General features: G+C 35.0%; 1 protein-coding gene across 1 annotated transcript in view; it reads left to right on the top strand.

The window, feature by feature from the left end:
• Positions 1-16,483, top strand: part of UNC13C (unc-13 homolog C) — a 181,411-nt gene that overhangs the window by 97,068 nt on the left and 67,860 nt on the right. The window contains exon 16 of the mRNA XM_085303380.1: positions 7,407-7,540. Coding sequence (XP_085159506.1) covers positions 7,407-7,540 — 134 coding nt within the window. The remainder of the gene's footprint in view (positions 1-7,406; positions 7,541-16,483) is intronic.

The raw sequence follows: 16,483 nt of genomic DNA, 5'->3' as shown, positions 1-16,483 counted from the left end.
TACTAATCTATTTCCACTTGCATTTACCTTCAGGAACAGTATATGGTTTAATCTATAGCTCTGGAAGTTTTCCAATGAATCCAGGTGCACTGCGCCTGGTTTATGTGGTATCATAGTTATAATAATGAAGCAGTAACCAATATTGTAGTCAACATTTCATTAGCTTTATACCCAAACTTATTAGTAAGGTGACCCCACATCTGACCCTTAAGCTTTCTTTATTAACTCTTCTCTTACGTCTGCTTGTCCCCCCATCAGAGGAGGCCCTCTCCTTTCATGGAGAGGGAAGGAAACAGTTTGTCATGCATGGTGGTGCAGCATAGGAAGTTCATTTTCTCACTGCACAGCTGATGTTTAGGCTGTGAGGAGTGAGGGCTGAAGCAGATGAACCCCAAAGCGACAAGGAGTGGTTCATGCGTGAGCCACCGCCTGCTCCCATACAGGGGAAATATTGGCAGCTCTTGCCCTATTTAGGCCCAGTGCTGGCTCAGGGCTTTAGCATGGTTCATTACTTGGATGAACCATATTGAGATTGATGTTAAAAAAAAAAAAAAGTGGAATCTAGACAATCTACTTCAACAGTAGTGTTTTCATCTGACCAGACTTGATAGGTTCCTGAATACTATATTTGCTATCTGTGTGTGTAACTCGTGTTACCTTCTTCTCCATTTGTCTCTGTCTGCTACCTAAAATTCTCTGAAGATTTCTGCCACGATACTTCTGGAAGATGTGTTTAATATCTAAATGTACGTGATTCTCTGATTTTAGGTGAAAATAGAACAAGGCACAATGGAGTGAGTGCTCTCAATATTGCATAAGAAGCTGGAGTTGAGAGGGTTGATCAATATAAGAGGAGTGAGGAGAAAATCACAAAATACGCTCTGCAATCCCTGCTTTCTCTTTTTTATACTTTTGTTCCTCAGAAAGACAATCGCAGTTAGAAAGTAAATACCTTGCCACAACATTTTACCCCTAGTGGATGGCAGTAATTCCTGGGGTGAAACATGGTAAATGCTAGCAGTATGCAGCATTTCAAAAGCAAATATAGCTTTTGAAACAATAAGGTTGGGCAGGTGATTGTTTTTCTCTTAAAATATTATAACAACAATATAGCATGTTCAAAAAATATGGAAAAAGGAATAAAGTTACGCAATAGCGAAGGCCATTTACCTCAGGGAGTCCTATTTTTCATTTGTGGAAATTTAAGTGACAAATAATATTTGTTATGAGGAGCTTTACTATATTTCCAAATTGCTTTAGATCCACTGAAAAGCTTCTAACTTTTCTTCAAAGCCAGCATGCAAAGGGAATTTCCAGACCCCTCYTTACATTGTAGCGTTGTGTATGGACAGCATGCCAGCCATAGTAATAGAAGTTATAAGTAAGTAATAGAAAATCTTTGATAAAACGCATTAGAACAGTAGGATATATTTTTTCTGTGATTTTTAGAACCCAGTTCTGAGTCTCTTCTACCAGGGAATTCTTACAGATAAAATTGCTTGGCATAAGCTTGTTCAAGATGACTAATTCAAAAGTCAAGTGAATCCAGTGGCAGCAGACATCGGGTAAAGGAGAAAGTAACAAAAGCTGAACAACTTCAACCTTTCAGTTAGGAAGGATAGTAGTAGTATCAGAAGAGATGAACAAATAATCTCATTTGTTAGCCAAAGCTTTGTACTCTTCAAGTATGAGCATGAGAATGGCCAGACCAAGTTGGACAAAAGGTTCATCTGGTCCTGTATCCTGTCTSTTATTGTGCCCATTGCGTGGGAAAACCGAGTATAACAGCGAGTGGAAACAATGGAAAGGTTCGTTTTGTCATACTGATGTCATAGCTTAATGTTTTATTCTAATTCTGCTCCAGTGTACTTATGGAGAAGAGAAATGCTAATGATTTCAAAATGGAGTTCAGTGTGTTGGATTTAGAAATAAAATTATGACCCATCTTGAGAGTCTATATTCCCACTGAATTTACTCCATGAATGTTCTTGTCTAAACCAACAGAATAACTGATAGATCTGGGGGAGAGAGAAGGGTATTATTACTTAGCCTTCCACAGCAAGGGTATTTATGTGAAATAAGCAATACTTTTCTCCCTGTTGTGAGCTCATTATTCCCTATTTTCTGTTGCTGCTGAGAAACGATGAGTGATACTTGGTTTCAGGATACTAAGCAATAGGTCAGGTTCACAAATAAAAGGAGATACTAGTTCAGCCAAATTCCTCCCACATTTTGGATGCAATTTGAGTGATTGCCAATGGCTTCTAAATAGATGGTAGAAGGCTCCGTTTCCATACATACATGTAATATGTATACATATTATATCCAGGGAAATTGAGAAAAATGAGTAAAGAATTTATACTGATACATACTATATGAAAAATAGCTCTTACTCACTTCCTCTTTCTAATTTTGATGTTGCCAGTGGTAATAGATAAATCTATTCTAGAGCAAGACAGACAATTATGATCACCTACTTTGATTCTGACATTACAGAAGTCTTAGAAAATCAGTATTAGAATCAGTAGAATGCAGTATTTCCTCAACCATGTTTGCAAAAGTGAATATTATGACTTCTAATTAGAGATACTTTTCTTACAAGGTGTTTGTGATCTAGTTTTCCACAGGAATTAGTGTTCTGAACACAATCAAATGTACAATAGCACAATGTATTACAAAAGATTTTAAGAAATATCCACTATATTACCTCTCAACTGAATTCCTAAACTTCCTTTAAAGATCAAAAATGAATTAACACATCTTTGCTGCGGGCAATCATGTACAATTTATTGTAGCACCACAAAAAATTGGAGATCCTTTTCTCTGAAACTGAAAGAAATTTTAACCAAAATAATTCAGTATTCTTGATACAAAGTGAGGACTTAATAATATTTTACATTATTCCTCTAATGCTCTTTCAGATGTTCTTCTCAAAGGATATGAGTTCAGCACTGAAGACACTGTCATTCTTGCCAATAGCTGCTGTTGAGCTGGGATTTTCCCCACTTAATGTATTCCAAATAAGTTTTTGCAGGCGTCTAGCTAGTGTCAATATATTCTTGTAGGGATTTACTGAGGAGTGTTTATAGGCAGTTGTCTATAAGGACAGCATTTCCTATGATGCAGAATTAATAAAAAGGCAAACAATTTAAGAATGCATTATAAAATTTAATGGACATGAATAATACTGAACTTCATTCAGTATAATGATCAAGAATTTTCCGTTCTTTCAGTCCTGAGCCTCTGTGTTCTGTTGTCTTGGATGAATGTGGTAAGAATGTATCACTTGTAAAAGCAAAATCAGGCTAATAGCTATATTCATACATTGATACCCAAGTAATCATATTCAGTCCTCCTGGCTGTTTCATGTAGTACAGGTTTCCAAAATATTTAGTAACTGAAATCTGCCACTTTCTTGCTACTGCTCAACATTTTTGTATGATAAAAGATGTATGGTATGCTACAGCTTTATAGTTATGCTTAAAACAAGAAGAAGCCAAGTCAATTAGGGTGACTGTATATAAACCTATACTGTCATCTCTGGATGGTGAGACATCATCTGGCATTATTTGTTTTATGTTTGGTCTGCCAACAGATTAGGGATATCACTGTATCTGCCTTTGACCAGTTAGTTGTTGAGCTTTTAAATGTAGGATCTACTTTAGTATCTTCATACACCATTTCTCTATTCTGTGCACATGGACAGCCTTGCCATCCCAAGTAATGCTACCAGACATCAAGTTACTTGGGATATAATCTGTTTTAATGACTACTCAAAAAGAAAGCAGTTCTGCAATTGGTGAACTTTGCTTTGTATCGATACCTCCTCAAAGCTCTCTTTTTTGRTTAGCATAAGAGCAATCTGTGATTTTAGTTTGTTCAGGGAATTACCTATCCACCAAAAATTAAAAGCAGGCAACTTTAGAAAATCATTTATTTAAAAGATCATTAACAGTGTATCTGCTGTGTGGTCAGAATATGAGAATTTGTGTTTCTCTTGACCTCCTTAAATGTACTTTTCAAATCTCAGTATCAGTATTATTCTCTAATATGAAAAGCAGTATTCACTGGCTCATATACCATGTTATTGTGTACATACAAATGTGATACTATCAGGGTATGCTGGGTATTTGGTTCACATTTTCACTCTAGCAACTTCTTTTTTTTCAATTTTTTGTAAGTTTTGTGCCCATAGAAAGGTATCATTATCAAGACAGGTTTTTGTTTTTCACTTAATAGACCATTCAATATATGTTTTATACTCCAGTAGGTTTTGTGTGTGTGAATTCATGTACATATATTCATTGCTAATTTAAAAGCTAATTTGATCTTGGCATTTGAAAAGGCCATTCCACAACTTCTGCRTAGACTGTAAATACACTGTACCAAATAAGTGTGCATGGTGTTATTTCCTAAAATGAAATGCATGTTGTTGAGAGCTGGTTAGATACCAGCACCAGACTGAGACACAAACTACTGCTGTAACRGTTACAAAATTAGAGCGGATGAGTGTCTTTCGAGCCCAAAGAGAAGGAAAATCGTAACTTGTTTTCTCACTTAATAAAGGGGCATTTTTGACTGTTCACAACAGACTAATGTTGAGCCTATGTCACCAAATCAGACTTCAACAAAGCAGTACAGAAATTAAACTTCAGTGCCTCTGAAAGGGTGTTTTATTTCCTTAAAGAAACGTTAAAATGTAAGTGTAATTGTATGATGCTTTCCTCCCACTCACTTTTCTACACTGTAAAACAGTTTACTATGACTTTCAGCTGTGCCAGCAGAAATAGCTTGAGCCATATTTGAGCCAAACAAATTGTATCACTGAAGTTTTTTCGATGTGAAAATAACTCAGTATTCTAAGGTCATTTTTATTCAAAGATGGAACTTAATTTTCCAGCTGATAAAATCAGTCAATATAATTAAAATTTCAACATTGTTTTACCTCAGTAGAACATCTTTGTGAACGTATCTGTTGCCAGAGACCACATAAAGCAAATAATAATGCCAGCAATAATAGAATTAATGCAAAAGCAACCTGAATGATTATGACCATTTCCAGTCTATTTGTTAAATTTTAAGATACAGAATGAAAATTACAACCATACAGGCTGAGTGTACACTCTTAGAGCATAAAACTGTATTTTTTTTTTTTTTAATTTAGGACTGCAAAAAAATTCTTATTTTTGGAATTTTGCAAAGATCATCTTGATTTTAAAAAGATTTCTATAATAGGTGGTCTCTATAGAAAGCACCAACTTGTGCTGCTCTTACTTTATTGATGAAATATTATATATTACCTATATTAAAGAATATAATTTCACATTCTGTTACACTTCATATTCAAAACTGTGAAAAGCTGTGTCAGCTAGGTACAGGTTTTTCCTCTGAAATTTAGCTCATGAAAAAGGTTTTGGACGGTACTTACTAAATGTAAACTGGCTCTATTTTCTGCAACTGCATTTCACTTAGTTTGGATRAAAGGTGCACTAACTGCTGAGGAAAAGTGATGTTAGAAATAAATCTTCTTTGTTATAGAAATAAAGTCTTTTAATAAAATTATAATGTACACCAAGAAGAGCTGTTGTGAATGATAATAATGCTCAAATATTCATTTCTGTTTTAAAAAGCTCTCTTGTTTGCCTGGTGATTATAAATTGCTTGTGATATTAGTCACACCATCTGTTACAGCTTCTTCTGAGCCTAACCTTTATTTCAGTCACATTAGACATTGAAGCTCTGGCRGTTGTAGTTCACAACAGGGTGATTAATGATACTTCTCTAAAATATTCCACAGTGACCACAAAATAATTTCAATTAAGTGCTGTTGTTTCCCTTTCTGCTTTTCTAAACTCTGTTAATAGATAAATGTTAATTGAGGTTAAGATCACATATAATTAAGTCACTATGAGAATAACTCAGGACTGTTTGAAGAGATACTGCATCGCTGAAGTGGTCATATTTGGACTAAAAATAAGTAGTGCATGGTATATATGTTTAAACTTTCATAGGCATGCTTATTTGCTCTGACTTGTCAGCTACTAGTTTAAGGAAAAAAACATTGTATCTTTCTCATTGTAAGTTGCATGGGAGAGACCTAGCATAGGTCTACATAGCATGCAGACATACACATGCATGGCATAAATTGTGCGTGTGTGTGTGTGTGTCCATACAGACAAATACTTATTTTTACATTTGCTTCTCTGCCATAGAGTTGTTATTTGTTGGGCTTTGGTAAGAATCTGGTCTTTCTGTTAATCCACAAACTAAAATGTATTTTTGTTGTGAAAACTATAGACTATGAATTCATAAATCCAAACTGTAGAGACAAAATCTAGTTCGAAGTGTACATTTTAGTGAGGTTAAAAAGTACAAAAATTCTCAAGAACACTTTGTAAGTGGTGAATATTAATATGTACTTGCAACTATATAAAAATGCTCAAAATGCAGGCTTTTAGTCAAGGAGACTATAAAACACTGATTATTTACCAAATTTTAATAAATGACAAGAGWGTCACGTTGGTAATCCACCTATACAGCAGTGTCATTCATATGTTATATATCATTGTTTGTGAATCTTGTATTACAAATACGTAAGGGGGCTTCTCAGGTTCTATGCTTAGGATGTAAAATTGATTGCAGTCCTTTTTGTTTACAAAGCATATATAAAATCCCTTTTCCCTGAATAAAAAAGGAATCAGATAACTGTGATTTTGTTTACAACTTTAAAATCATTTGCAAGCCAGCACCTTCTACAGCCTCTCTTTTCGTATATTCGAAGGTCTCTTTTCCCAGAACTTCTGTCTCTGCAGGGATTTTTTGCATTTGTTTTTTTTTTCCCCTCAGACTATGTACTGTTTTCCCTTACCTCTCTTAAGTGCACACAGTGCGGTTCTTTCAGTTAGTGTATCAGTCCCTGGAAAGTCTCTGGCCGGAATACTTTGGGCAATAGCCTTTGCTGTTTTGGTTATTACGAAAAAAAGGGAAATTTAACTGCTTCTTTATTTAGACTGAACAGCAGAGCAGCTGATAGGCTCACTCACTACACTATAGTTTAATCCAATACAAAACAAATGTTCCTTATCATTCTGCTCATATTAAGTTTCAGCACAACAAATAATTTAAGTATGTATGTAATTAAAGTGGAGACTAAAAGTCAAGTCTATTCTTTGCTGACCTGGATGTCATTGTACTGTATCTTTTTGATATATCTCCTCAGCCAGTAATGGACTGTCTTACATTCACTCTGAATTGGATAGACTTGAGACAGTTTTTGTTCAAAATTTTTGAAGACTCTTAATTATTACTGTTCCCAACTAAGTAATAATCCACAGATGGAAATCACATAATGAGGATATTTTCTCTAATTTCTCTAACTTGAAGTATATTACGTTCTGTTTTAACAGGGTAAGAAACAAGAAGTTCCTCGAGAAGAACAGGGACCAACAACAAAGAATTTGGATTTTTGGGCACAGCTCATTACTCTGATGGTCACCATCATTGATGAAGAAAAAACAGCATATACACCTGTCTTGAACCAGTAAGTAATTACTTTCCTTTTAAAAAATTAAAAAACATAGATTTGTTAAAACAAGGACTGGTAATACACCAGCATCAGTAGAAAGAACTGACAGGTGAAACTARGATGCTCTAGAGATGGTTAATAAACCTATAAAGTCAAGGATAGTAACTTACAAACAGCATGATTATCACCTATGAGTCTGTGAGTTGTGGAATATACTTCAATTTAAAGAAGTAGTAAAAGCATGGATGAAGGTGAAGAAATAGGTAAAATACATCATGAATCTTGGACTGTTTCAAAGTAACTTTAGAATTTGCATTTAATAATTGAATTGTTTTTTTTCAAGTGAGGCCAAAACACTGGAATGAAGCTATATAACTAATCTGGTCTTAATGTGTATGATATGTTGCTTCATGAGAAACTGACATCTGGTCTTGTGAAAGATCACAATATTATTTAAACAGAATAATGTATAAATTTAATGAAATTAATGATATTAAAATACTATCACAGAATGAAGTTTAATTAGTGATGAGAATAATACTGAATCAAGCTAAAAACACATAAGATAGAATTTCCATATGTTCTCTTTAGGCAAAGGGACATTGCTTTGTTTAAAATAAAAACTTTGGATAGGTGGCAGGTAGAGAATAAAAAATGAGAATAAAAGAGCTCTTTGCTCATAGTTTAGAAGTAATACACAGTTTCCAAAAACGGATAAAACTCTTGTCTCAAGAACTAGTGAAGAGAGGACTGGACCCAGTGCCCCACAAGTAGTGAACACACAGCACAAGAATGAGTGTATTTACACAGCAAGAACAGGCCCTCTTTAGTACTCTGAGTGAGACTGAGCTAGACTAGAGATATGAAATACAATTTAGGATAAATGTTTTTTTAAAATTTATGTTCTGCTTCCTACAGTGATCCTTCTTGTTTTCTTTTAATCTGAGTTAAATTTCAGTCTATTGATCCATGTATTTATACATAGCCCTTTGTTAGCACTAGCCGATGTAAACTGTTTTCGTTACATTCCTGCTCAATTAAAATCAACAGAGGGAAGAAATTCGAAAGTGGATACCTTCTATATGCAATTTAGTATTTGTGGAGATAGAAAGAGTGTACATACATGATCATGTACCAGAAACCTAAGAGTTAATTTCCTGTGAAAGTGTAGCATATTCTCTTTATTAAGAAGTTCTACCAAACAGCATTATATGGTCGACTYACAAGGTGAGGATTAAAGACTGTCATGCAAGCGAAGAAGATGATTTTGACAGTAGTGTTTTGGATAAACTCAGATTTTACAGTATTACTCTTAAGAATGACAGAGAAATTGGGAAAATTATGTTGCATGAGATAGAAGTAATTGTAGCAAGAAGAAACAAAATGACTCACAGAGCACTCTGCTGGTTGTACTCTTGTTTCCTTGAGAAATGTGAAAATGTCTGGCTTTCATAGGTATTAGAAAACCTAATATGAAGCATGTTACACAGTCAAATTGCTCTGGCTTTTCATTACTTAGGGATCAAATTCTGAAATTATTTGTTGAATCAAATTTCTTTTACTTAGTAGTTGACAAAATATGAATAATAAAGAAATTGCTGACTTACATAGATGCTTTAGAATTTGACCTTTGATAATCATTTCCCTTTAATGATTGAACTACTGCTGTCATTATCCTTTATCTTCAGCATATGATTTTTTAAAATATATTTCTATTGTATATTAAGCCTTGTTAGCTGCTCAGAAGCAATAACACTGCAACAATAACAATAAGAGTTGCATCCATGTATCTTGTATCCATGAATCTTTAATTGTTGTAAATAGGAAGTCCAGCATGAGTTTTGGAAAGGAAATTCAGAAACAACTTGGAAATAGGTATTCAGGTAGCCAATAAACACTGCAWAGTTCTCAGATCCCGGAATTAACAATGCACACAAGGACGGCACATATAGACCAAGACAATTGTGCTTAGTTACCATAGTGATCAGGGATTAGCTAGGTTGTATAATAATGAGCTTAGTAATGACAGATATTCAGAATTTCATAACACAGGAGACTTAGGAGGTTATCTTCACTATTCTGTGTTGCTTAATAGCTCCCAGAGTTACAGCTCCTCTACTTAAGAGAGCAGATCACAGCTACCATCATCCTTTTAGAATGGATGCTGCTAGCTGCCCTTCCTCCAACTTGATTAAGAGCTTACTGGGTATCTAGGATTCATTTCCTAGGATTCTAGGAAAATTCTAGGATGCATGCTGTTTTTCAGTTAAATGTGGCTCTCATGTTCATTCCAATATATCTCCTCTCACTATGAACAGGAAAAAAAAAGAGTTTGCAAATTATAGTTAATTATCTAAATGGTAGTTTGGGTTTTCTTTCAGAGAGTTTGATCTGAGAGAGGACTTGGGATTTACTCTAGTAATTGCATGCCTAGAGTACAATTAATATAGAGCCTAGGAAAAAGAAAAATAACTCTGCTTCTTTTGCTTAGAACTGAAATCCAGGGGCATGTAATGTTGTTTTCATTAGAACAAGAAAAATGTGATATGGTTCAGTATTTATTTACATAAGCGTGTGTGTAGATTCTTGATTCCTTGATTGCAGCAGAAACAGCAGATATCTCCTTGCTCAGAACAACCAGATCAGCGTTAGCACTAAACTGTGACACCCAGTAAGCTCTGTCTTCCATACTCATCACTGTACTTTTTACAAATTCTTCAGGCCTTTGTGGTCTCCAGCTCATGTAAGTTAGAAATGATATCTCAGTCTTGTTTTTTCCACCAGCAAAACTTAGACTACCCAGTTTAACTCTGATTAACCATTTCACAAGTACCTTGTGCAGTCCAGCTCTTTTTACAGTAAAAAGAGACTTGATCTCTTTTTCTTGAGTTTGCTAGAGTGTTGAATCCAAGCCCCAGGTTTAACAGCCATTATCATCCTATGCATAGCAGAAAATCACACTAAGAAATTCTGAGCTGTCTGGTACTTGCTTTTGGAATTGAAAAATAGTTTTAGTCTTTTAGTGAAGGATAGTTTGTTATTGTGCTTATTCATCTTTTGATGAAACTACTGTAGCATCAAACATTAATAAGAAAAGGTGAATCAGACCTGAGTGTAACTCTAGTTGTTCTATGTTTGTTTGGGGAAGAACTTCTTCACAAATTTAACCACCTGGGTTTGTGAGGAATTTGAYTGTGAATTTTCGAAATCTGATGGAGGACTTTTTGAAGCCTTTTCTTCTTTAGATTTTCATGCTTTGACTGAATTTTTTCAGTACTTTCAATTGTGTATGTATTTTATATGTGTCAACACTGGTCTTCAATTTTGGCCCCAAATAGGCAAGTAAGTGAATAGTGACTGTTACGAACTTCTGTCATGTAGGATTCTCTTCAGTAGTCTCTGAGTATGCCTTTTTTTATAAGCAAGTTACTTTTAGGGAAAAAAGTAGAACTATATAACTTCTTATGTCATTAGTTTTAGCCAGAAACATAACTTACAGTTGAAAAAAAGCAGTACTGCTGCTTTTGACATTTGGAAGCAAATTTGATTCATTACTATATATACATGTTTTTAGAAGAAATATATTCTGAACAGAATGGTGCTGAAGTGTAACAGACATGTTAAAATCTCAGTCATGTTCAACTCTGCGGTTTATGTTACTGCATTATTGCTTATTGTACAAATTCATGGCATGAGTATCTTCCATAATAAAGGTAATTCAGTTTGGTGGGATACTGCAGTATGGTTGAGAGAATACTAAATATGTCCCTCTGATAAAGTGCAAACTAGGAAGAAAGGAGAGACAAGCTGTTTGGGAGTAATCAGGTGTAAATATCAAATGAATGCTAATTAATTTGCTGCAGTTTTCTACTCCTGCTTAATTCTCATTTTCTCTGAATATTCATGTAATACTGTATATAATAGTATATTTATATATGTGTGTGTGTGTGTATACGCATACACACACACACACACACACACACACACACACACACACACACATGCAAACACCCATATGCATGTATGCATGTATAAACAAACTAGAACCCCTTCCTGGTAGGGCAGGGGGCTCAGAATGGAGATTCAAAAGCTTAGGTTCTGGGAGTGACTGCCATTCACCTGTTGTAGCACCTTGGGCCAGTCACTTCTGCTTTGTCACCTTCCACATTCTTTGTCCTATCTTTTTAGACTATGAATTTTGAATGCCAGTGATTTTTTCTTACTACGTATTTTAAAGTTTCTGTGTAATAGTGTAGTAATTTTTTGAACCTACCTGAAGTGTCTAAGTGCTACTGTAATGCAAATAATAAATTATTATTATTACATGAGTAAGTTTAGAAACTTGAGTAACCATATTAAAGTAAATGGAACTACTCATATATAAGCTGTCTCTGAGGATAGATCTTGGTAGGAGTGGGGCGTACCATGCCAGCTACGCTTCACCAGGGGAAAAAAGGCTAGCACTCGTATGTAGTACATACAAAAATAAAATCTTTGTCAGTATTTTACAGTCTCTAGTTATACTTGGACCCTGCTATTTTTAAGGGAATGCACAAATGGTATTATAACAGTGGGATAAACGGTTTAAAATACACAGGGAGATTAAAAATAAAGATACATTAGTATAAAATGTGAAGTAGGTGTGACACAGTTTTTAGCTATTTGGTACAGTGTAAGTCAGCCTGCCCTCATCACTCCTGTGTTGAACTGTGTAATACTGCTGACATGAAGGAGATCTGCAAAGCCATTATTTGTCTGTCACAGTGCAGAAGAGACCATGCTGTCTCATAAGATATGCAGTCACTGGCCTGTTTCCTGAACTCCTAGCAGTAATGCAGCTAAAAGTACAAGATATCCTGCATTACAAGCAGTGTGGAGGTTAATGAGGTTTTGTTCAATGCTCATCAACACAAGGTCTGGGATTTGGTGTAAAAAGTATCTAAAACATTTTCTGAGCGCAGCCACCTCTGCTGCAGTTAGTGAAGCTGAATCAGTTTCGCTGATAGATACTGTGGGATTTAACTGAATGAAAAAGCTCAGTTCTGGCACATTTGAAAGACTTGTGGAAGAATCCTGTTTCTGATGCTGAACGTCTAACGAAGCATATAAAATTTTTGCTTACTTGAAGTGCTACAAGGCTTTTACTTACTTACTTGAGATTTCTTTTAGTGTCCCTATACTTTTATAAGAACTCTGTCAAATGGAAATGAAATAGATAGTAATTGAGACTTCTGTGGGTAATTTGACATGTTTTAAAATGCCTGTTTGAGTGGAATTCTTTGTGTTTATATTTAAAATACAGATTGCTTGCTTTGAATGAGAATTTAGATGGTCATTTGGTTTTCAGTTTTTGTTTTATCTATGGAAATCTCAGAGTGTTTTTTTTAAAAACAAAAACAAAAACAAACAAACAAACAAAAAAAACTCCAGTTTTTTTTTTTTTTTTTTTTTTTTTTTTTTTTTGAGGCTTTTATAGAAGAGGAGCACATATAAAACATAACATTCGTTACTAAAATAAATTTCAAGAGGAAAAAATAAGTGAAGGTTACTCAAAGCAATGTACCATGAAGAACACAGCTACCATTTTTGCAATTGAGGACTTTAAGAAGACACCATTTCATGCTGCCTTTATGAATTAAGCTATTAGTGGAGTGAGTTGTATTTAGCATAACAACATATTGAGCTGCATTGGGAAGATCATAGCCTGCCTATGGCGGGAAGTGATTGCTCCCTTCTGATCTGAAGCTGTGAGGCTGCCCTGGGAGTGTTGGTTCCAACTTGGATTACCCAGTACAAGACAAACATTGTCAAACTGGAAATCTACAATGTAGGACCACCAACAAGATGATTAGGTTCCTCATGATGTATGAGGAAAGGCTGAGGTAGCAGCATCTGTTCAGCTGGAGGGAAAGATGGCTAAGGGCAATGCTAATTGCAGTTGTCAAATTCCTAAAGAATTGTTGTATGGAAAAGACAGAGATGGACCATTCTGAGAAATACACAGCAAAAGGATGAACAAAATTTACAGGCAGGGAAATTCTGATCTGAGAGTGGTCGAACACTGGAATGTGTTGCCCAAACAGGTTGTGGCATCTTCATGTTTGGAGATGCTCAGAACTAGGCTGAACTGGCCCAGAGCAGCCTGATATAACTTTGAAGTTCTCTCTGCTTTGGGCTAGATGATCTTCAGAAGTCCATTCCAAACTAAATTGTTCAATTATTCTATAAAAATATTGGCTCAGAACAATGTCCAAGCAACTATCCTTTCAGCCCGTACTAGATGCCTAGAGAAAGAGTATATGGCAGTCATCACTGCGTTCCTGACAATGTAATGGTTGAAATAGTAGCCATAGTATTATAGTTTCTAATTTATTTCCCCATCACAATTCTGTACTACTTTTTGATACAATTCTTAGCTTTAGTTCCCTTAGTTTAATATTCAGAGCAAATCTTTGGTCTGCATGATGTCTTCTGCCAATCCTGTACAATTTGTACGTTATTCATTAAAAAAAATAGCTAACTGCAATTATGTATAAATATTATTTATGTAAATTTAAACCAAGGGGAAAATCTATTCCCAGGTTTTTAATGTTAACAAATGCAGAAATTGGTTGTAAATTAAAAAAAAAAAAGCTTAGATTTTGCATTCCGTATAATTTATGCAGAACTGCTTTATCAATTACACTCTGATAATCACTGTCAAATCCTCTGTAAATTAACAGTATTTGAAAAATATAAAAACAGATTATCTACACAGTGTAGCTTTAATGTCTCCATGTAATTCAGTTTTCAACCATTATAATTAGCATACATACAAAAGGAATTTTAATCCTAGTAGATAAATTCTATTTATTTRTAAATTATTTTTATAATCAGTAAAATTTGTTAATAAGTAGCTTGTATCTAATGGATTTTGCAGTACAAGATATTTGTACTGTTTGAAATTGTTGTACATCAATGAACAGGATAAAGAGTGCAAAGCAAAGTAATGGAATAAACACATCTATTTTCTTGTGGCAACACAATTGATATGAATGACAGGATAAAAGAAAGCCATGAGTCACATATGAAATTGTTATTGCTAATGTGTCAAAACAATATTTGTCACCATTTGCATTGAGTGTGTCTGTCTAAGCTGGGCAGAGCTGCAGTAATAAATTGTCAAGTTCGTGAAAGTAGCATTGAAAGCCAGAAGTTCAGTTTGCTTAGGAGATTCCATCTACTGCCAGCTTTGATACAAGTATTGTTCATAACGACAAGAAGTGAAAGAGCTACAGTGTTACTTTGTGGAGAACAGAAATGGTAGTGCTTAAGACAGTGTCCTATAATTAGGATTAGAGTCTGTAGAAGTCAGATTATTAAACTGTATTAAGTGTTCATGAAACAAATGGAAAGTTTAGCTGAACCCTGTTGAGCTACGTGATGKCATTCGAAAGCATCACGTATTGAGCATAGCATGTTCATGCTTGGGGAAGTGTGTTTTGTGCATAATAGCAGGATACAGAGAGATCTACAGGCATATTAGTTACTCATTAGCATGTTAAGTCAATTTTTCTGGCTGAAAACGTTGATTAGGTTAACGATCAACATTCTATTACTGGTGGATTTGGACAAATTAAAAATATATTACTTCAGACTCTGAAGAATACACCTACAGGATCATAGCTGCCATGAAGCAAATTAATTACATGTGAAAGGTAAATGATTTATACTAACATGCATTGCGCTTTATGTTCTAAAATCATTTTTGTCACAGTAATTTCCCACCGTGAGGTCTCTATGTTCGCTAGGATGAAGCAAATACATGGGACTGGCAACCTTGTAGGGCTCTATACAAAAATGTATCCATGTAAAGATACAATGGCAAATTTCCATACCCTGGGCATGGAATGGAAGGATTTCACCAGTGTACCCACTTGAGGCATTAAGTTTGTATTTCTCAGGGAGTTTCTATCTGCTGTAATGAAATTTAGATACCTAACTGAGATTAGGTGGGATCAATCAATGATTCTGTGTAGAAATGCAGTAATTTAAGAAACATAGTGAAAGTATAATTGAAATGTGTGTGTGTGTGTGTGTGTGTGTGTGTGTATTTGACAAGTTAAAATATGTATATACCTGTAATCAAACAGGTGCATTTTTATCAAACTCAGTCTTGCATTATGGCCACTTTTACATTACAAGTAGACAAAATCTAGCATTGAATAATTCTTTCTTTGGTAAGGAGAACTTTAAAAYGTTTTACATTTTTGTTATAATTCTTAAAGAATATTTACTGAATTTGATTAAAGCTTCAGGAAGAGATGAAAATACTCTGGGTCAAATTCTTTGCTGGTGTAAAGTGGTGCAATAGGCTTAAGCCAAAAGCCACACAGCTTCATGAATTTGATCTTTGATGATTTTATGTATTTATGATGAATTGCTAGTTCACTGCACCATTATAGTATAAACAGTCATTTATTGGTCTGAGCTTCTGTGCAGTACTTCCTTCTCTTGAGTGAAGGGAAATTTCTTCACTGTGAGAGTGACAGAGCACTGGCACAGGCTGCCCAGAGAGGTTGTGGAGTCTCCTTCTCTGGAGATGTTCAAGGCCCGCCTGGCTGCAACCCTGTCTAACATGCTCTAGSTGACCCTGCTGAGCAGGGAGGTTGGACTAAATGATCTCCAGAGATCCCTTCCAGCCTTACCGATTSTATGATTCATCTGCTTTCCTTTTCTTCTGTGTGCTGAAAACTACTCATAGTAGTGTCAGTCCCACACATGGAATAAGGATAGACTTTTTTTAAAAAAAGGATAAACAAATAGCTCTTCTTTTAAATCTGATGTGAAACATATGGTATCTATCAGTGCAGTGTCAGCTTTTGCCAGTGGCTAACAATGAAGATGGTAGCTGGAGATCAAAGCTTTTGTGTAGAGTGAGAAGCAACTGTGCATCTATGAAACAGATGTGAAAAAAAA

Source organism: Rhea americana, unplaced genomic scaffold (genome assembly GCF_003343005.1).
Source record: "Rhea americana isolate MKP2758 unplaced genomic scaffold, rheAme1 scaffold_2, whole genome shotgun sequence".
In the NCBI taxonomy this organism is placed as follows: Eukaryota; Metazoa; Chordata; class Aves; order Rheiformes; family Rheidae; genus Rhea; species Rhea americana.
This window is presented reverse-complemented; position numbering and strand designations above follow the sequence as displayed.